We start from the raw sequence: 22,336 nt of genomic DNA, 5'->3' as shown, positions 1-22,336 counted from the left end.
GTGTGCCTTCCCTCCCCTTGCCTGTTACTCTCTATTTCCTTTACTCTGCTTCAGTTTTTCATAATATGGGTTATGAGTTAAATTTTGCCCCCCCCCCAAAATATATTTTGAAGCTCTAACCTCCAGTACTTCAGACTGTGACCTTATTTGTAAATAGGTTCTTTGCAGACGTAGCTAAGTTAAGATGAGTTTATTGGGGTGGGTCCTAGTCCAGTCTGACTGGTGTTCTTATAAAAAGGAGAAATTTGGACACAAACATAGACATATATAAAGGAGTCTGTGAAGAGACACGGAGAATGCCATGTGAAGATGGAGGATTGGAGTGACACATCTATCAATACAAGCCAAGCATTCCTGGCAAAGCCCCAGAAGCTAAGAAAAGGCAAGGGAGATTTCCCTACAGGTTTCAGAGGGATCATGGCCCTGCAGATACCTCAATTTTGGATTTCTAGCCTCCACAACTATGAGATAATAAATTTCTGTTGTTTTATGTCACGCAGTTTGTGGCACTTTGTTGTGGCAGCTCTAGAAAACAAATACACCACTTGACATGTGATATACCATTTCTTTGTTCAGTTTCTGCCTGCTCCTACCAGACTCTTTAAGTTCCATGAGGAAAAGGATGTAATGTATTTTGTTTACTTTTGTACCCGAGTACTTAGAACAGTGTCTGATACTCAAAAATTTTTGTTGAAAGATGTAGAGCTAAACTATTTTATTTTTCCCATTCTTTTTTTGTTGTTGTTGGGGGGGGGGGTAGATGTTATTTGTTCTTTCTAAAGATTGATCCACATCCAGAATTGGAGAGGTAGGAAAAATTTCAATAACTGTAAAAGCATATAGTGGAAATTTTCACTCTATATTTTATTATGGTTCCCTAAATATATACTCTTTGGTAGGAACTAATTCTCTCTGCAGAGAGTCTTAAACATCTCTGAGCATGTCCAGGAAAGCACTGTGACCAGGATAGAGCCACTGCTTGCCCAGGAGATCCTATTGGGTACTTAGGATTAGGTTATCCTTCGTTTGTGTCAGCCTCTTGCCTGCTGATTGTCAAAGAAAGTGGGAGCAGGTTCTGGCTGGATGGCTCCATCCCCTTCCCTTTTTCTCTTAGTGACCTCTGCTGTTGTAAAGGCAACACTGCTGCTCGCCAGCAGAGCTGCTCTCTGATTTCTGACCAGGAAAACCGTCAATAATAAATCTCATCATTCTGGAAAATAAAAATACCCCCAGGCATCAAAGTCCACAGTGACTTCCATGGTTTTCTTAGGTTTGAAAGTGGTTTGTGAGAATGTCTTCAGACTTCAGCGTTACTAACAGAGGCAGGTGGGGGCTGTATGAGCTCAAAAGAGAAAAGGAAACTTGATAGATGCATCTTGCACCTTCCCTTGACCACCAGATGTGCCTCCTGCCGCAGCTTGCTGCAACTCCAATTATTGAGGTCACGTCAGAGATTTATTTATTTGTTACTTTTCATTAAAGAAGGTATCCGTGGTTCCATTAATCCTCATCCGTATCTAATTCAACCACCTCATCCGGCCAACTCATATGAGGAAAAACAATACTGTTCCTTTGTTTAGATGAGCAATCTAATGTGACTCACAAATAAAACATTTTTTAGGTTAATGATCTTAGTGAAGTCCTTCTAATAAGGTAGAAGCATGATATTGTAAAATAGGAAGCATAAAAACAAAATGTGTATGTGCATAAATATCTTTTCTAATACATGAGTTTTGGAAAGTCCCATATTTCATGAATCATTAGCCTGATTTATATTGATGTTATATAATCCTTTCAAAAACAAGACTGTGTAGATGTTGCCATCTACTGTTTGCCTAGATACATACTAGTACATATAATTCACTTTATGTAACAATATTCTTCCCTCTAACTGCATTTCTTTTTCTGCAAAGATCATTTTAACCTCAATGCCTTCTTCTTTTGAAGTGATTTATTTACTTACTTACTTTTAAATACTCTACCCAAAGGGTCATTACAAGAAATTCTTCCACTGATATTGGAAAAATCCTGAGAAAGTGACCTAATGTTCCTTAAATCTTCTCCAATATGTTGACATCATTTTGAAGTCTGAAAAGAGATAGAGTATCTATAATTGAAACCCCACTTTAATAATGCTTTAGTGTCTAATCTAATTCAAAGAGGTTAAGATTACTGGACTGCTGTTATTTTATTTTCAGATTCAAATTCAAGACATGTATAAAATAAATATCTGGTTGTTGTTTTTTTTTTTTTTTCTGTAAATACATTTAGATGTCAGTGATTGTGTCAGATTCTTTTTATTACGATAAAATACCAATTAGTTTACTTAACAATTGGTTTTTTGAATTGTTTACTTTGTAGTTTTTTGATGTGTATGCAGCACTTTTTAAGTATGCTGTTGATTCAATCTGGAAATAAAGAAAAATTTTTAAAATCTGTGCACTTACAGTTCAGACTAATTTTAGTGCTCTGAGATAATCTATGGTCTTCAAACCTATAACTATGACTAGACCCAGTAACAATCATAAGTAAAATCTGTGAACTGTTTTACAGTTTATAAATTTCTTCAAATATTTTAGTTAATTTGGTACTAGTAATAATACTGTGAAGTAATTAGTACAGTAATTGGTTTTTTATAGGTATATTCAGCTTTATGAAGAAAACATATTGAAATATTAGGGGAAAACAGAATTATTTTTCTGACTCCATTAAATACTATAAAAACCATTAATCCTTTTACAGAAAATAATGCTTTTTTTGAAAACAGAAATATTTTTTCTGACTCCACTAAATACTATAAAATCTGTTGATACTTTTACAGAAACTAATCCTTTTTTTCAGGAGAATATCCAAGGAAAAAAACCATTATCATTCTTTTCAATGCCATAATGACTGGGAAAGAAAAGCCATGAACATATGTAAGCTAGTATTTAGATGCTGAACTTGCACAAGGACCCCAAGTGGGAATAGAAGCATTGTGTTTAATGCAGGCCAATAATCTTTTATATAGAATTGTTCCATGATACTCTTTTTTATTTTAATTTTATTTTTTTTAGGTTCAGATGTACAGTGTAGTGATTCAATAGTTTTATAAATTATACTCTATTTAAAGTTGTATTAAAATAATGGCTATATTTCCCTGTGTTTCTTCTCTATTTTATACATAATAGTTTGTACCTCTTAATCCCATACCCTTATCTCACTCCTCTCACCTTACCTCTCCCCATTGGTAACCACTTCTTTGCTCTGTCTGTGACTTTGTTTCTGTTTTGTTATATAGAATTTTTTGCTTCAGTTTTTTAGATTCTTCATATAACTTATAACATACAGTATTTGTCTTTCTGTCTGACTTATTTCACTAAGCATAATACTCTCTAGGTCCAATCACATTGCAGCAAATGGCAGAATTTCATTCTTTTTTATGGCTGAGTAATATATATATATATATATATATATATATATATATATATATACCACATCTTCTTTATCCATTTATCTGTTTATGGACACTTGGGTTGCTTCAATATCTTGGTTATGGTAAATAAGCTGCTGTGAAAATTGGGGTGCTTGTCTCTTTTTGAATTAGTGTTTTCAGTTTCTTTGGATGTATACCAGCAGTGGAACTGGTATCATATGGTACTTCTATTTTTAGTTTTGAGGAATTGCCATACTGCTTTCCATAGTAGCTGCAACAATCCCACCTACAGTGTACAAGGGTTCCCTTTTCTTCACATCCTCACCAACATTTGTTATTTATGGACTTTTTGATGACAGCCATTTTGACAGGTGTGAGGCGATATCTCATTGTGATATTGACTTGCTGTCTCTGATGATTAGCAATGTTGAGCACTTTTTCATGTCTCTGTTGGCCATCTGTATATCTTCCTTGGGAGAATGTCTATGCTTGCCTTCTGTTCATTTATTAATTGGGTTGTTGGTTTTTGTGATTTTGGATTGTATGAACAGTTTATATATTTGGATAGTAATCCCTTATCAGACATATCATTTGCAAAGCCTTGGTTGTACAGGAGTCTTTCTGCTAGTCTCCAGTTAGTTTTCAGGGAGAATTGTTCCATGTGTAGATGTATCTTTTTTTTTTTTTTAACATCTTTATTGAAGTATAATTGCTTTACAATGGTGTGTTAGTTTCTGCTTTAAAACAAAGTGAATCAGTTATACATATACATATGTTCCCATTTCTCTTCCCTCTTGCATCTCCCTCCCTCCCACTTTCCCCATCCCACCCCTCTAGGTGGTCACAAAGCACCGAGCTGATCTCCCTGTGCTATTCGGCTGCTTCCCACTAGCTATCTATTTTACATTTGGTAGTGTATATATGTCCATGACACTCTCTCACCCTGTCACATCTTACCCCTCCCCCTCCACATATCCTCAAGTCCATTCTTTAGTAGGTCTGTGTCTTTATTCCCATCTTGCCCCTAGGTTCTTCATGTCTTTTTTTTTTTTTTTCTTAGATTCCATATATATGTGTTAGCATACTGTATTTGTTTTGCTCTTTCTGACTTACTTCACTCTGTATGACAGACTCTAACTCCACCACCTCATTACAAATGCCTCCATTTCATTTCTTTTTATGGCTGAGTAATATTCCATTGTATATATGTGCCACATCTTCTTTATCCATTCATCCGATGATGGACACTTTGGTTGCTTCCATGTCCTGGCTATTGTAAATAGAGCTGCAATGAACATTTTGGTACATGACTCTTTTTGAATTATGGTTTTCTCAGGGTATATGCCCAGTAGTGGGATTGCTGGGTCATATGGTAGTTCTATTTTTAGTTTTTTAAGGAACCTCCATACTGTTGTCCATAGTGGCTGTATCAATTTACATTCCCACCAACAGTGCAAGAGTGTTCCCTTTTCTCCACACCCTCTCCAGCATTTATTGTTTCTAGATTTTTTGATGATGGCCATTCTGACCGGTGTGAGATGATACCTCATTGTAGTTTTGATTTGCATTTCTCTAATGATTAAGGATATTGGGCATTCTTTCATGTGTCTGTTGGCCATCTGTATATCTTCTTTGGAGAAATGTCTGTTCAGGTCTTCTGCCCATTTTTGGATTGGGTTGTTTGTTTTTTTGTTATTGAGCTGCATGAGCTGCTTGTAAATCTTGGAGATTAATCCTTTGTCAGTTGCTTCATTTGCAACTATTTTCTCCCATTCTGAGGGTTGTCTTTTGGTCTTGTTTATGGTTTCCCTTGCTGTGCAAAAGCTTTTAAGTTTCATTAGTTCCCATTTGTTTCTTTGTGTTTTTATTTCCATTTCTCTAGGAGCTGGGTCAAAAAGGATCTTGCTGCGATTTATGTCATAGAGTGTTCTGCCTATGTTTTCCTCTAAGAGTTTGATAGTGTCTGGCTTAAAATTTAGGTCTTTAATCCATTTTGAGTTTATTTTTGTGTATGGTGTCAGGGAGTGTTCTAGTTTCATACTTTTACATGTACCTGTCCAATTTTCCCAGCACCACTTATTGAAGAGACTGTCTTTTCTCCACTGTATATGCTTGCCTCCTTTATCAAAGATAAGGTGACCATATGTGCGTGGGCTTATCTCTGGGCTTTCTATCCTGTTCCATTGATGTATGTTTCTGTTTCTGTGCCAGTACCAAACTGTCTTGATTACTGTAGCTTTGTAATATAGTCTGAAGTCAGGGAGCCTGATTACTCCAGCTCCATTTTTCGTTCTCAAGATTGCTTTGGCTATTCGGGGTCTTTTGTGTCTCCATACAAATTGTGAATTTTTTTGTTCTAGTTCTGTGAAAAATGCCAGTGGTAGTTTGATAGGGATTGCATTGAATCTGTAGATTGCTTTGGGTAGTAGAGTCATTTTCACAATGTTGATTCTTCCAATCCAAGAACATGGTATATCCCTCCATCTATTTGTATCATCTTTAATTTCTTTCATCAGTGTCTTATAATTTTCTGCATACAGGTCTTTTGTCTCCTTAGGTAGGTTTATTCCTAGATATTTTATTCTTTTTGTTGCAATGGTAAACGGGAGTGTTTTCTTAATTTCACTTTCAGATTTTTCATCATTAGTATATAGGAATGCAAGAGATTTCTGTGCATTAATTTTGTATCCTGCTACTTTACCAAATTCATTGATTAGCTCTAGTAGTTTTCTAGTGGCAGTTTTAGGATTCTCTATGTATAGTGTCATGTCATCTGCAAACAGTGACAGCTTTACTTCTTTTCCGGTTTGGATTCCTTTTATTTCTTTTTCTTCTCTGATTGCTGTGGCTAACACTTCCAAAACTATGTTGAATAATAGTGGTGAGAGTGGGCAACCTTGTCTTGTTCCTGATCTTAGTGGAAATGGTTTCAGTTTTTCACCATTGAGGACAATGTTGGCTGTGGGTTTGTCATATATGGCCTTTATTATGTTGAGGAAAGTTCCCTCTATGCCTACTTTCTGCAGGGCTTTTATCATAAATGGGTGTTGAATTTTGTCGAAAGCTTTCTCTGCATCTATTGAGATGATCATATGGTTTTTCTCCTTCAGTTTTTTAATATGATGTATCACGTTGATTGATTTGCGTATATTGAAGAATCCTTGCATTCCCGGAATAAATCCCAGTTGATCATGGTGTATAATCCTTTTAATATGCTGTTGGATCCTGTTTGCTAGTATTTTGTTGAGGATTTTGCATCTATGTTCATCAGTGATATTGGTCTGTAGTTTTCTTTCTTTGTGACATCTTTGTCTGGTTTTGGTATCAGGGTGATGGTGGCTTCGTAGAATGAGTTGGGAAGTGTTCCTCCCTCTGCAATATTTTGGAAGAGCTTGAGAAAGATAGGTGTTAGCTCTTCTCTTAATGTTTGATAGAATTCGCCTGTGAAGCCATCTGGTCCTGGGCTTTTGTTCCTTGGAAGATTTTTAATCACAGTTTCAATTTCAGTGCTTGTGATTGGTCTGTTCATATTTTCTATTTCTTCCTGGTTCAGTCTCGGTAGGTTGTGCATTTCTAAGAATCTGTCCATTTCTTCCAAGTTGTCCATTTTATTGCCATAGAGTTGCTTGTAGTAATCTCTCATGATCCTTTGTATTTCTGCAGTGTCAGTGGTTACGTCTCCTTTTTCATTTCTAATTCTGTTGATTTGAGTCTTCTCCCTTTTTCTCTTGATGAGTCTGGCTAATGGTTTGTCAATTTTGTTTATCTTCTCGAAGAACCAGCTTTTAGTTTCATTGATTTTTGCTATTGTTTCCTTCATTTCTTTTTCATTTATTTCTGATCTGATCTTTATGATTTCTTTCCTTCTGCTAGCTTTGGGGTTTTTATGCTCTTCTTTCTCTAATTGCTTTAGGTGCAAGGTTAGGTTGTTTATTCGAGATGTTTCCTGTTTCTTGAGGTAGGCTTGTATTGCTATAAACTTCCCTCTTACCACTGCTTTTGCTGCATCCCATATGTTTTGGGTCGTCGTGTCTCCATTGTCATTTGTTTCTAGGTATTTTTTGATTTCCCCTTTGATTTCTTCAGTGATCACTTCGTTATTAAGTAGTGTATTGTGTAGCCTCCATGTGTTTGTATTTTTTACAGATCTTTTCCTGTAATTGATATCTAGTCTCATAGCGTTGTGGTTGGAAAAGATACCTGATACGATTTCAATTTTCTTAAATTTACCAAGGCTTGATTTGTGACCCAAGATATGATCTATCCTGGAGAACGTTCCATGAGCACTTGAGAAAAAAGTGTATTCTCTTGTTTTTGGGTGGAATGTCCTATAAATATCAATTAAGTCCATCTTGTTTAATGTATCATTTAAAGCTTGTGTTTCCTTATTTATTTTCATTTTGGATGATCTGTCCATTGGTGAAAGTGGGGTGTTAAAGTCCCCTACTATGATTGTGTTGCTGTCGATTTCCCCTTTTATGGCTGTTAGTTTTTGCCTTATGTATTGAGGTGCTCCTATGTTGGGTGCATAAATATTTACAATTGTTATACCTTCCTCTTGGATCGATTGCTTGATCATTATATAGTGTCCTTCTTTGTCTCTTGTAATAGTCTTTATTTTAAAGTCTATTTTGTCTGATATGAGAATTGCTACTCCAGCTTTCTTTTGATTTCCATTTGCATGGAATATCTTTTTCCATCCCCTCACTTTCAGTCTGTATGTGTCTCTAGGTCTGAAGTGGGTCTCTTGTAGACAGCATATATATGGGTCTTGTTTTTGTATCCATTCAGCCAGCCTGTGTCTTTTGGTGGGAGCATTTAATCCATTTACATTTAAGGTAATTATTGATATGTATGTTCCTATTCCCATTTTCTTAAATGTTTTGGGTTGGTTGTTGTAGGTCTTTTCCTTCTCTTGTGTTTCTTGCCTAGAGAAGTTCCTTTAGCATTTGTTGCAAAGCTGGTTTGGTGGTGCTGAACTCTCTCAAGTTTTGCTTGTCTGTAAAGGTTTTAATTTCTCCATCAAATCTGAATGAGATCCTTGCTGGGTAGAGTAACCTTGGTTGTAGGTTTTTCTCCTTCATCACTTTAAGTATATCCTGCCACTCCCTTCTGGCTTGCAGAGTTTCTGCTGAAAGGTCAGCTGTTAACCTTATGGGGATTCCCTTGTGTGTTATTTGCTGTTTTTCCCTTGCTGGTTTTAATATGTTTTCTTTATATTTAATTTTTGATAGTTTGATTAATATGTGTCTTGGCATGTTTCTCCTAGGATTTATCCTGTATGGGACTCTCTGTGCTTCCAGGACTTGATTAACTATTTCCTTTCCCATATTAGAGAAGTTTTCAACTATAATCTCTTCAAATATTTTCTCAGTCCCTTTCTTTTTCTCTTCTTCTTCTGGGATCCCTATAATTCGAATGTTGGTGCGTTTAATGTTGTCCCAGAGGTCTCTGAGACTGTCCTCAGTTCTTTTCATTCTTTTTTCTTTATTCTGCTCTGCAGTAGTTATTTCCACTATTTTATCTTCCAGGTCACTTATCCGTTCTTCTGCCTCAGTTATTCTGCTATTGATCCCATCTAGAGTATTTTTAATTTCATTTATTGTGTTTTTCATCGTTGCTTGGTTCCTCTTTAGTTCTTCTACATCCTTGTTAAATGTTTCTTGCATTTTGTCTATTCTATTTCCAAGATTTTGGATCATCTTTACTATCATTATTCTGAATTCTTTTTCAGGTAGATTGCCTATTTCCTCTTCATTTGTTAGGTCTGCTGTGTTTTGACCCTGCTCCTTCACCTGCTGTGTGTTTTTTTGTCTTCTCATTTTGCTTATCTTACTGTGTTTGGGGTCTCCTTTTCACAGGCTGGAGGTTCGAAGTTCCCGTTGTTTTTGGTATCTGTCCCCAGTGGCTAAGGTTCGTTCAGTGGGTTTTGTAGGCTTCCTGGTGGAGGGGACTAGTGCCTGTGTTCTGGTGGATGAGGTTGGATCTTGTTTTTCTGGTGGGCACGTCCACATCTGGTGGTGTGTTTTGGGGTGTCTGTGGCCTTATTATGATTTTAGGCAGCCTCTTTGCTAATGGATGGGGCTATGTTCCTGTCTTGCTAGTTGTTTGGCATAGGGTGTCCAGCCCTGTAGCTTGCTGGTCATTGTGTGAAGCTGGGTCTTGATGTTGAGATGGTGATCTCTGAGAGATTTTCACCGTTTGGTATCACATGGAGCTGGGAGGTCTCTTGTGGACCAGTGTCCTGAAGTTGGCTCTCCCACCTCAGAGGCACAGCCCTGATGCCTGGCTGGAGCACCAAGAGCCTTTCATCCACACAGCTCAGAGTATAAGGGAGAAAAAAATAGAAAGAAAGAAAGAAAGAGGATAAAATAAAGCTATTATAATAAAAAATAAGAAAAAAAATTATTAAGAGTAAATGTATTCAGAAAATTTTTTTTTTAATTTTTAAAGATAGATTTATTAATTTTTTATAATAAAAAATAAGAAAAAAAATATTAAGAAAAAAATTATTAGGGGAAAAATTTTTTTAATTTTTTAAAATAAAAAATATGAAAAAACTTATTAAAATTTTTTTTAATTTCTAAAAATAGAAAATAAGGAAAAAATTATTAAGAAAAGAGTTATTAGGAAAAAAACATTTTTTTTAAGTAAAAAAAAAACAAAAAACAAAAACGGACGGGCCTAACCCTAGCACTAATGGTGAAAGCAAAGCTATATAGACAAAATCTCACCAAGAAGCATACACATATCCACTCACAAAAAAAGGAAAAGGGGAAAAATTAATATATCCTGCTCCCAGAGTCCACCTTTTGAATTTGGGATGATTCGTTGTCTATTCAGGTATTTAACAGATCCAGGCACATCAAGTTGTTTGTGGAGCTTTAATCCGCTGCTTCTGAGGCCCCTGGGAGAGATTTCCCTTTCTCTTCTTTGTTCGTACAGCTCCCGGGGTTCAGCTTTGGATTTGGACCCGCCTCTGCGTGTAGGTCACCTGAGGGCGTCTGTTTCCCGCCCAGACAGAACGGGGTTAAAGGAGCAGCTGCTTCGGGGGCTCTGGCTCACTCAGGATGGGGGGAGGGAGGGGTACGGATGTGGGGCGAGCCTGCTGCAGCAGAGGCCGGCGTGACGTTGCAGCAGCCTGAGGTGCGCCATGCGTTCTCCAGGGGAAGTTGTCCCCGGACCACGGGAGCCCGGCAGCGGCGGGCTGCACCGGCTCCCGGGAGGGGTGGTGTGGAGAGTGACCTGCGCTTGCACACAAGCTTCTTGGTGGCAGCAGCAGCAGCCCTAGCGTCTCCTGCCTGTCTCTGGGGTCCGTGCTGATAACCACGGCTTGCGCCCACCTCTGGGGTCCATGCTGTTAGCCGCGGCTCGCGCCCACCTCTGGGGTCCGTGCTGATAGATGCAGCTCACGCCCACCTCTGGGGTCCGCACTGATAGCCGCAGCTCGTGCCAGTCTCTGGAGTTCATTTAGGCGGCGCTCTGAATCCCCTCTCCTTGCGCGCCGTGAAACAAAGAGGCAAGAAAAAGTCTCTTGCCTCTTCAGCAGCTGCAGACTTTTTCTCGGGCTCCCTCCCGGCTAGCTGTGGCACACTAACCCCTTCAGGCTGTGTTCACGCCACCAGCCCCAGTCCTCTCCCTGCGATCCGACCGAAGCCCGAGCCTCGGCTCCCAGCCCCCGCCCGCCCCGGCGGGTGAGCAGACAAGCCTCTCGGGCTGGTGAGCGCCGCTCAGCGCCGAGCCTCTGTGCGGGAATCTCTCCGTTTTTCCCTCTGCGCCCCTGTTGCTGTGGGATCCGCGCTGATAGCCGCGGCTCGTGCCAGTCTCTGGAGTTCGTTAAGGCTGCACTCTGAATCCCCTCTCCTTGCGCACCACGAAACAAAGAGGCAAGAAAAAGTCTCTTGCCTCTTCAGAAGCTGCAGACTTTTTCCCGGACTCCCTCCCGGCTAGCACCGAAGCCCAAGCCTCAGCTCCCAGCCCCGCCCGCCCCGGCGGGTGAGCAGACAAGCCTCTCAGGCTGGTGAGTGCTACTCAGCACCGATACTCCATGCGGGAATCTCTCCGCTTTGCCCTCCGCACCCCTGTGGCTGCGCTCTCCTCCGTGGCTCCGAAGCTTCCCCCCTCTGCCACCCGCAGTCTCTGCCCACGAAGGGGCTTCCTAGTGTGTGGAAACCTTTCCTCCTTCACAGCTCCCTCCCACTGGTGCAGGTCCCATCCCTATTCTTTTGTCTCTGTTATTTCTTTTTTCTTTTGCCCTACCCAAGTACGTGGGGATTTTCTTGCCTTTTGGGAGGTCTGACGTCTTCTGCCAGCGTTCAGTAGGTGTTCTGTAGGAGCAGTTCCACGTGTAGATGTGTTTCTACTGTATCTGTGGGAAGGAAAGTGATCTCTGCGTCTTACTCTTCCGCCATCTTGCTCCTCCCCTGAAATTGAAACTGTGATTAAAAATCTTCCAAGGAACAAAAGCCCAGGACCAGACGGCTTCACAGGCGAATTCTATCAAACATTTAGAGAAGAGCTAATACCTATCCTTCTCAAACTCTTCCAAAATATTGCAGAAGGAGGAACACTCCCCAACTCATTCTACAAGGCCACCATCACCCTAATACCAAAACCAGACAAAGATGTCACAAAGAAAGAAAACTACAGGCCAATATCACGGATGAACATAGATGCAAAAGTCCTCAACAAAATACTAGCAAACAGAATCCAACAGCACATTAAAAGGATCATACACCATGATCAAGTGGGGTTTATTCCAGGAATGCAAGAATTCTTCAATATACGCAAATCAATCAATGTGATACATCATATTAACAAATTGAAGGAGAAAAACCATATGATCATCTCAATAGATGCAGAGAAAGCTTTCGACAAAATTCAACACCCATTTATGATAAAAGCCCTGCAGAAAGTAGGCAAAGAGGGAACTTTCCTCAACATACTAAAGGCCATATATGACAAACCCACAGCCAACATTGTCCTCAATGGTGAAAAACTGAAACCATTTCCACTAAGATCAGGAACAAGACAAGGTTGCCCACTCTCACCACTATTATTCAACATAGTTTTGGAAGTGTTAGCCACAGCAATCAGAGAAGAAAAAGAAATAAAAGGAATCCAAATCGGAAAAGAAGAAGTAAAGCTGTCACTATTTGCAGATGACATGATACTATACATAGAGAATCCTAAAGAGGCTACCAGAAAACTCCTAGAGCTAATCAATGAATTTGGTAAAGTAGCAGGATATAAAACTAATGCACAGAAATCTCCTGCATTCCTATACACTAATGATGAAAAATCTGAAAGTGAAATTAAGAAAACACTCCCGTTTACCATTGCAACAAAAAGAATAAAATATCTAGGAATAAACCCACCTAAGGAGACAAAAGACCTGTATGCAGAAAATTATAGGACACTGATGAAAGAAATTAAAGATGATACAAATAGATAGAGAGATATACCATGTTCTTGGATTGGAAGAATCAACATTATGAAAATGACTCTACTACCCAAAGTAATCTACAGATTCAATGCAATCCCTATCAAACTACCACTGGCATTTTTCACAGAACTAGAACAAAAAATTTCACAATTTGTATGGAGACACAAAAGACCCCAAATAGCCAAAGCAATCTTGAGAACGAAAAATGGAGCTGGAGGAATCAGGCTCCCTGACTTCAGACTATATTACAAAGCTACAGTAATCAAGACAGTTTGGTACTGGCACAAAAACAGAAACATACATCAATGGAACAGGATAGAAAGCCCAGAGAGAAACCCATGCACACATGGTCACCTTTTCTTTGATAAAGGAGGCAAGCATATACAGGGGAGAAATGACAGCCTTTTCAATAAGTCATGCTGGGAAAACTGGACAGGTACATGTAAAAGTATGAAATTAGAACACTCCCTGACACCATACACAAAAATAAACTCAGAATGGATTAAAGACCTAAATGTAAGGCCAGACACTATCAAACTCTTAGAGGAAAACATAGGCAGAACACTCTATGACATAAATCACAGCAAGATCCTTTTTGACCCAACTCCTAGAGAAATGGAAATAAAAACACAAATAAACAAACGGGACCTAATGAAACTTAAAAGCTTTTGCACAGCAAGGGAAACCATAAACAAGACCAAAAGACAACCCTCAGAATGGGAGAAAATAGTTGCAAATGAAGCAACTGTCAAAGGATTAATCTCCAAAATTTACAAGCAGCTCATGCAGCTAAATAACAAAAAAACAAACAACCCAATCCAAAAATGGGCAGAAGACCTAAATAGACATTTCTCCAAAGAAGATATACAGATTGCCAACAGACACATGAAAGAATGTTCAACATCATTAATCATTAGAGAAATGCAAATCAAAACTACAATGAGATATCATCTCACATTGGTCAGAATGGCCATCATCAAAAAACCTAGAAACAATAAATGCTGGAGAGGGTGTGGAGAAAAGGGAACACTCTTGCACTGTTGGTAGGGATGTAAATTGATACAGCCACTATGGACAACAGTATGGAGGTTCCTTAAAAAACTAAAAATAGAACTACCATATGACCCAGCAATCTCACTACTGGGCATATACCCTGAGAAAACCATAATTCAAAAAGAGTCATGTACCAAAATGTTCATTGCAGCTCTATTTACAATAGCTAGAACATGGAAACAACCTAAGTGTCCATCATCGGATGAATGGATAAAGAAGATGTGGCACATATATGCAATGGAATATTACTCAGCCATAAAAAGAAACGAAATGGAGTTATTTGCAGTGAGGTGGATGGAGTTAGAGTCTGTCATACAGAGTGAAATAAGTCAGAAAGAGAAAAACAAATACAGTATGCTAATACATATATATGGAATCTAAAAAAAAAATGTCATGAAGAATCTAGTGCCAAGACGGGAATAAAGACACAGAATTACTAGAGAATGGACTTGAGGATATGGGGAGGGGGAAGGGTAAGATGTGACAGGGTGAGAGAGTGGCATGGACATATATACACTACCAAATGTAAAATAGATAGCTAGTGGAAAGCAGCTGCATAGCACAGGGAGATCAGCTTGGTGCTTTGTGACCACCTAGATGGGTGGGATAGGGAGGGTGGGAGGGAGGGAGATGCAAGAGAGAAGAGTTGTGTGAATATGTATATGTATAACTGATTCACTTTGTTATAATTCAGAAACTAACACACCATTGTAAAGCAATTATACTCCAATAAAGATGTTTAAAAATAAAGAAAAATTAAAAAAACCTAAAAATAGAATTACCATATTCTCCAGCAATCCCACTACTGGGCATATACCCAGAGAAAACCGTAATTCAAGAAGAGACATGCACCCCAATGTTCATTGCAGCACTATTTACAATAGCCAGGTCATGGAAGCAACCTAATTGCCCACCGACAGATGAATGGATAGAGAAGTTGTGGTACATATATACATTAGAATATTACTCAGCTATAAAAAGGAACGAAATTGAGTCATTTGTTGAGACGTGGATGGATCTAGAGACTGTCATACAGGGTGAAATAAGTCAGAAAGAGAAAAACAAATATCCTATATTAACGCATGTATGTGGAACCTAGAAAAATGGTACAGATGAACAGGTTTACAGGGCAGAAGTTGAGACACAGATGTAGAGAACAAACGTATGGACACCAAGGGGGGAAAACCGCAGTGGGGTGGGGATGGTGGTGTGCTGAATTGGGCGATTGGGATTGACATGTATGCACTGATGTGTATAAAATTGATGATTGATTAAAAAAAAATAGTCTAAGAAAACTGTCCTTTAAACAGATGAGAGAACTAAATTTTCATGTGAACTTGAAAAATTTGGGGGTTACTTTTTGTATTTCTGAGGGAATCTGTAATTTATGTAAGTGTTTATTTTTCTTTAAGCCAATTAAATAGAGCTCTTTTACAGATTAATTTTGGTAATACCATCTGGTGGTAAAAAAAAAAATCACACATTTGTAACATGTGTATGTTGCCATACAGAAACATACAGACGGATACAAACAGAAATCTTATAGTTTTTGTGTAAACATTTTAGCTATGAGACAGGTACCATAATATAAAACTCACTGGTTTATAAAAAGAACATTTGAGTCCAAATTGTGTTTCTGGTGGTGGTAATAAAAATTAAAATTTCCCACTAAAAAAAAAAAAAAAAAGAAGAATATAAGATTTTTTGGTTTTTTATTTGTTTTTTGGATGCTAGATCTTAAAAACCATTGTAAGACAATCTGAAAGAGAATTCTAAATTTAACAAATTGTCTTAATTTTTTTTTACATTTGTATTACCCAAATGGAATTCAATAATTTGTATTTGACATATCCTGCTATGAACTGATCTCTCATAAATTGGATTAGTGCCCTTATGAAAGAGACTTCAGAGAGCTCCCTCACCCTTTCTGCAAAGTTAGGACACAGTGAGAAGACAGCCGTCTATGAATCAGGAAGCTGCCCTCCCCAGACGTTGAATTTGTTCTTGATCTTGAACTCTCCAGACTCCAGAACTGTGAGAAATAAATTTCTATTGTTTATAAGCTACCCATTCTATGGTATTTTTGTTATAGAAGCCCAAACTAAGACATGTATTATTTTCAAGTCTTTCTAAAACATTCAGCTTAGATTTGAAGAAATGTTAAATATCTTTCTTCATATTAGTTTAAATAATATTTAATTAAATTGCATGTATGCAATAACCAGCACAACTAGGATAAACAATTGTGAAAATCACCACAGTCAGTATACAACTAGCCTGGTGGGAGAAGAAACCTGGGTTGTGGGGGAACTGTTAAAACAGTTAATCTTGAGGTTTAGTGCAGGAAGAGTCCAATTATAATGAGGAGGAGCTAAAGATAATTTGATTAGTAGGTTAGATGATGGCATACAGGCCCAATGAGTACAACAGAGTTGGAAGGATGCTCATTGAGTAGGTTGTCACTAGAAATGAGAATCTCTGAATTAAGATCTCTCTGACTTAACGATGTGCAGTTTATGCCTCTATTGGGCAGATAAGACAGCTCTTCATGACATGAAAAATCTTATAAATGAAGAATAACTAAGTTCTAACAACTTAGTAAGATCTAATGGTTTATCTGATTTATTTGTCAGAAATGTACCAACTCCGTGTTTTATGACGCAACAATTTTTCCATTTTATCTCAAATATTAGAATTAGGATTAGTTATTAATTTGGAGGGTTAGGAAAAAGTTGTGGCTGTGGATGCAAACCGTATTTAGATTGTTGTGTTTTATGTAAATAATATTGATTATCTGGCAACTTCAGCTATAAGTTTTTACTTCATCTTGATTCTACAAAATAAATACATGCACTATTAAATTTTATAAAGAGAACCAGCATTTAGATTTGGATGAAAAACAACCAAGTGAACAGGTAAATAGGTTAATTTTAAGCTTTTTAAGTTTTAAAAGAGAAATGAAAACCCTTTCAAATACTCATTTTTGTAATTAAGAACAGAGATAAAAATTTCTCAGCAATATAGCAACTGTTGTACACAGTATGTTTGAATTTTATATTGCAGTTTGATTAGAAAGAAACAAAGAGGGTAAATGGAGAAGATATTGACATTCATAAGGTAGGAAAGAGAGACAACTGGAAAGATGATCAAAGAAATAAAGGAAAAGGTAGAGTTGATTACAACAAACATAAAATAATGACTATGCAATTGCAGAGATAGAACAAGAGAGTCAGGCCCAGCTGACCAGCTGGAGCTGGGCCTGGACTTTCTTGGGCCTAGACGCCCTGGAAAGGAGTGATCAGCTGTGGAGACTATACATCACACAAGGAGGAGGGTACAGAGGGTTTGACTGGATTCAGAAAAAGCCTCCTACCATCCCCCATCAACTAGACTTGAAGTTGTGGTTGAAGGCAGCAAACTCCCTTTGAGAAAGCATTTCCTATTTCCTCTGACTGAGTTAGGACTGTTTCTGGGACCATGTAGAGCAGCTTGTAGATGATTTCTGTGCTCATTGTGGACAGATGGAATGGCTGGGGTTCTCCAGAGACTGACATTTGGAGAATTGAAAAGGCTAAAGAAAGATGACAGTAGTTATACAGCAAAGGACCAGAATTAATTTAGAGACTAGAAGTGATGCTAGAAAGGGAAATTAAACATAGAAATTACAAATAAGTAGATCTTTGCCATCGGTAAAAATCTGGGTCACTTACAGGTGTATTTTTCCAATTGTGTTTTTGTCTGTGGCCTTCGATAGCATAGTTGTCTAATAAATATTTCATTATCTCAGTCTAACAATAAATTTCATTCCAGAATACAACTGTTATATAACAAAACCACTACATTGCAGAAAATGTTGATCAACACAGTTTTAAGCTTTGTATGTCCTTTGTTTGTAGGGACTCAGGCATAAATGAACATTTGTCATTAGACTTTTCTAGTGCATTTCTAGTGTATTGTGCCTTCGGCATGACACATCAGAGTCTGGTGCTTCACTTTTGTTATCTATCAGACCCCTCTGGAAAGAGCCTCTATGCAATTCATCATCTGCAGTGTTTGTTTTGGGTATACATATAAATACATGTTGAATGCGTTTGTTGGGGATACTGTGGTTTCCAAAGCCAACTTGAGTAAAAATGTGTGAGATGAATGATGAAGGGGACCTTCTGAAGGAGGTATGAAGTTAATAATTAAAATGTTATTTATCAAAATACTGACAGCAAAGCTTTTAATATTCTATGTCAACTGTTTGAGTGCCAGAATGAATAAGGACAATGTGATTATACTTGTTTTATGTCTACACTGGGGAAGTTTCTGAAGAAACTCTCTACTACACATTGAGTTTATAAATGTAATAAAAACTAAATTCAGAATTTGCATTAGGAAAGCATATTTAGTTTGATGAATCATTTAAAATAACTTCATTAGGCACTGAGTTTGAAGCATAAGTATGATATAAAAAATTTTATGCCTATTTTGGTTGTTATTGAGAGAACAATCTTTGTTTTCTCAAAGTTTTTCTTTCATTCAAACAAAAATGCTTTGAGGTTAAATGACTAAAGGTAAGAAGCCATTTTCAAATTATATTTGAAATGAACGTCATTTTAAATAGTGATAGCCACTCATCTGTTTTAGAATATATTTAAACAACTCAGTTGTCAACATGTAGCATTTCTCATTACTTCTTAATGTGTATGTACCCAACTTTGACTCCTGTTATTCTCACAGACCATTCTGAAAGTCTAGAATGTAGACTGGGAGGTATGTTGTGGTCAAGTCTGGGAGTATGTAGGTTTTCATTAGTTGAAGTTAAGAAAATACAGTGTAAGAAGCATGCCTACTCTGTGTGAGGCACAGTGGTAGACCAATGCATTGTGCTTGAAATAGTGGTAAATAGAGAATAGACTCCTCCATCTAGTCGGGAAGACAGCTAAAAACCTAAGGAAGCGGGACTTCCCTGATGGCGCAGTGGTTGAGACTCCGCTTGCCGACGCGGGGGACACCGGTTCGAGCTCCTGGTCCGGGAGGATCCCACATGCCGTGGAGCAACTAGGCCCGTGTGCCACAACTACTGAGGCTGCGTGCTACAGTTACTGAGGCCCGTGTGCCTGGAGCCCATGCTCCACAGCGAGAGAGGCCACCGCAGTGAGAAGCCCGTGCACCGCAGCAAAGACCCCACTCGCCGCAACTAGAGAAAGCCTGCGTGCAGCAATGAAGACCCAATGCAGCCAAATAAATAAATAAATAAATTTATTTAAAAAAAAAAACACACACAAAAAAAAAAAAACCAGAGGAAAAATGGAGCAACTGCTGTGTATAATGAGCATAAGCAGTGTGCTTTGGGATGGAGACAAGTGCTTTCCACAAGGGGACCTGGTTACACTGTGTGAAGAAGGGACCCACTGTGGAGTGGCTGTGGCTTATCAAGTAGTGTCCTGTCATTATCAGAGGCGTCAAATGGTAGACATGTGTAAGAGAACAAATTAGTCTGAAAGTAACTTGTAGCTGCAAATGATGGCTTAGAGAAAGAAAGTAATTAGTATACACATAATTAGCTTTTTGAAATTTTGATTTCTAACTATTTAACTTCTTCTTGGATTAGGTTTTACTACTCCTGAGCCTATGGCAGAACTATGTTTTCTCCCCCACCTTCCACAATTTTAAGGATTCCAGGTGACCCAGATTTTCTGAAAATATGTAAGAGTCACAATCTCCCCAAGACCAGTCTAGACCAAGTGTTGATAGTTCACTCTTAGGAGAATACAAAAACCAAAAATATGATTTTAAAGTACACAGTTTTTACAACAAAAGACATATTCTGCCTTTTAGGAAAAAGTTCATTGCTAACTGGGGTGGACATTATATTTAATAGATGTAGTAAAGGTGAGTCTTGGTGTCCACTTGACCCAACTCTTCATTGAATAACCTCCTCTGTGCTTTCCTGCCTAGGGTCATATTTCAGAGAGAGAATGAATATGGGAGGAGCGAGGGAGATGGTGTGTGATATCCTTTTCCTGTTAACTGATGTCTAGAAATGGACAATGATTGTGTGCTGTAGCAGACACTCTGGTAAAGTGAGCAGCAGCAGCACGAGGTTAACAAAGGCCTGATGGATTCAGGAGGGTGGATTAGATGAATGAAGAAAATCCGCAGGATGATCATGTACCCAATCTGAACAAATACTTTGTCAGAATCTTCAGTAAAAATGAACTGTTATTAACCTTAGATACGGTATGTCCCTAAAGAATATTTTACTGACATTCCCTATTCCAATGTCATGAAGTCATGCGTTCAGCCAAATTCTTATCAGCGGTGAAAAGAAAATAGATCAAAAACACTTTCTTGTTCCTCAATATACACCCTATGTGTGTATGACATTGTGAAATTGAGGAAAATAGCAGCACATCAAGTTATCAAAATTAAAATCTATCTATCAAAAACCTTGAGTGCGGCACTGAGTTGCGTGATATGCCAAGAGACCTGGGTAAGATCTACTCTCTGCCCTGTAGATGCTTATGGCTCAATACAGAAAACATCCACCCAGGTGGACACAAAAGGCTGAGCCTTCCACATTGAAATGTGGAAGAGAAATGGGTGCCAGCTGGGGTGAGACCAGAGGCTTCTCATCCTCTGCAGCCTCTGTATGTGTCAGCAGCAAGCGTGGCACCGGGGGAGGCCGCACTCAAGGCTAGAGATTTACCTACCCCAACTTACCCTACTTTTCCTGCTCTATGCTACTGTGTGTGCAAGTTTATAAAGACTTCTTGATTCTATTTTTATATTTTAAATGTGTTTTGTCTTTTAGAATTCAAAGTCTTGTTTTCAGATTTCAAGGTTTTTAGCTCATTTTACACTTATTTTCATTTGCCTCAAATGTACCTTCTTCCAGTTCATTAAGTGCCTCTCTCAATGTCAAAAATTAGGTTTGTGTTTCACATGCAGTGGCTAAGAGTACATTCCCTGAAGCCAAAACGTCTGTGTTTTAATCTCAGCTCTACTACTTACTATTGGTGTCACATGGGGCAAATTATTGGACTTCTCTGTGCTTCATTTGGACATTAATATTACCAAATGGAAGAGGTATTGTGGACGGATTAAATATCTTAATACATGCCAAGTGCTTAGAATAGTGCTTACAACACAGTGAGCACTCATGAAACAGGAGTTAGTTATCATACATACTTTAGTATATTTTAGACTGACTAGTAATATCTTCCCTAAGTTTTCATTTTTATAGCCTTAAAGAGTTTTACACTTTTTCTTTACATGGTAGAACTTCATTTGCTTTTCTATGTCATAATGAAAAAATTATATGTGGTATACATTTATATAAACACACATCTATTCACTTCTAGCCCATTAAGTCTTTCCTAAGGTATAGTGATGAGAACTATATTTAGTATTCTAGTTATAGGCACATCATATTTTTAAAAAGATAGAATGCCTTCTCCTGTCATATTTAAAATATTTTTGATGAGACCCAGTATTTTTATCTACTGCAGCCTATCAGTTGATATTTTCACCAACAGTTCTATAATGTTCTTGGATCTTATTTCAACCGTATTACAAGAATCCATTATCATAAATATTATATATATTGTATTATATGCTAAATATACATTAATAATTTTCTACAAGTCTTTTCTTACTACTGAAGTATATTTGTTGCTTTTCTGCCTATCCACAAAGCCTTCAAAAATTACTTTCATCCTATCTACACAGATAAATATATCTTTAGGTGAAAATCTTAATTTCTCTGGAAAACGTGGAGATTTCTTTTTTGGTTCACTTATAAAAAAGCAAAGTAAGACTGGTATACTAGCACCAAGCCCAGAGAATTGACCGAACGTTTTGCTTCCTTTATTATTTCAGCTTCCTTTGTTATTTAGTTTCATGTGATGAAAATAACATGGTGTTAGACCTTTATAAGATCATATTTTCCCTTCTCTGAAACTACTGATTAGGCTTTTTTTTCTTGTATAGAATGTACTGTTGCAGATTTTGCTTTGCCCCCAGAGTTGCGATTTGCTCTGGGCTTGGTGCTGATGTTGCTTATTTGTCATCTTGCTGGGAATGGAAGCAAGATCCAGAACTCTTCATATGAGGAACAGCCATATCATTTATACTGTGACAATTGCTTCACACAGAGGCTTTTTATAATGATAGTTTCTCTATAATTCTTGGGCGGATGTGGATATATATTATGTTCCACCTAATCTACCAACTAGTATATAGATTATTTTATTGCAAAGGTGGTGAGCATCTGTGGTGGTAGAACTGGAAATGATCTGGTTCATCTCTGACATTTGACTCTCTAACCTCTCCACAAATGAGTTTGAGGATAAGAAGCTTGACACTTTTCCAAATAGCCCATCCCATTTTAGCCCATTATATTAAGTAAAATTTGGATTCTCTGTAACTTCCAA

At 37.9% G+C, this 22,336-nt stretch overlaps 1 protein-coding gene across 2 annotated transcripts in view; it reads left to right on the top strand.

Moving 5' to 3' along the window:
• The first annotated feature begins 1,364 nt into the window (after positions 1–1,364).
• The window catches only part of LGSN (lengsin, lens protein with glutamine synthetase domain), a 47,909-nt gene continuing 26,937 nt past the window's right edge, over positions 1,365–22,336 (top strand). The window contains exon 1 of one of the 2 annotated variants that reach the window (XM_082405140.1): positions 1,365–1,441. In XM_082405140.1, the coding sequence (XP_082261266.1) occupies positions 1,370–1,441 (72 nt within the window). In that variant the 5' untranslated portion in view covers positions 1,365–1,369. Of the gene's footprint in view, positions 1,442–13,287; positions 17,976–22,336 lie in introns of those variants that run through there. The other variant, XM_082405139.1, reaches the window with a different exon arrangement.

The sequence above is a fragment of the Balaenoptera borealis genome (genome assembly GCF_965194805.1).
Source record: "Balaenoptera borealis genome assembly, chromosome: 9".
In the NCBI taxonomy this organism is placed as follows: domain Eukaryota; kingdom Metazoa; phylum Chordata; class Mammalia; order Artiodactyla; family Balaenopteridae; genus Balaenoptera; species Balaenoptera borealis.
The sequence above is the reverse complement of the archived record's forward strand: the minus strand, read 5'-3'. Positions and strand labels throughout refer to the sequence as shown.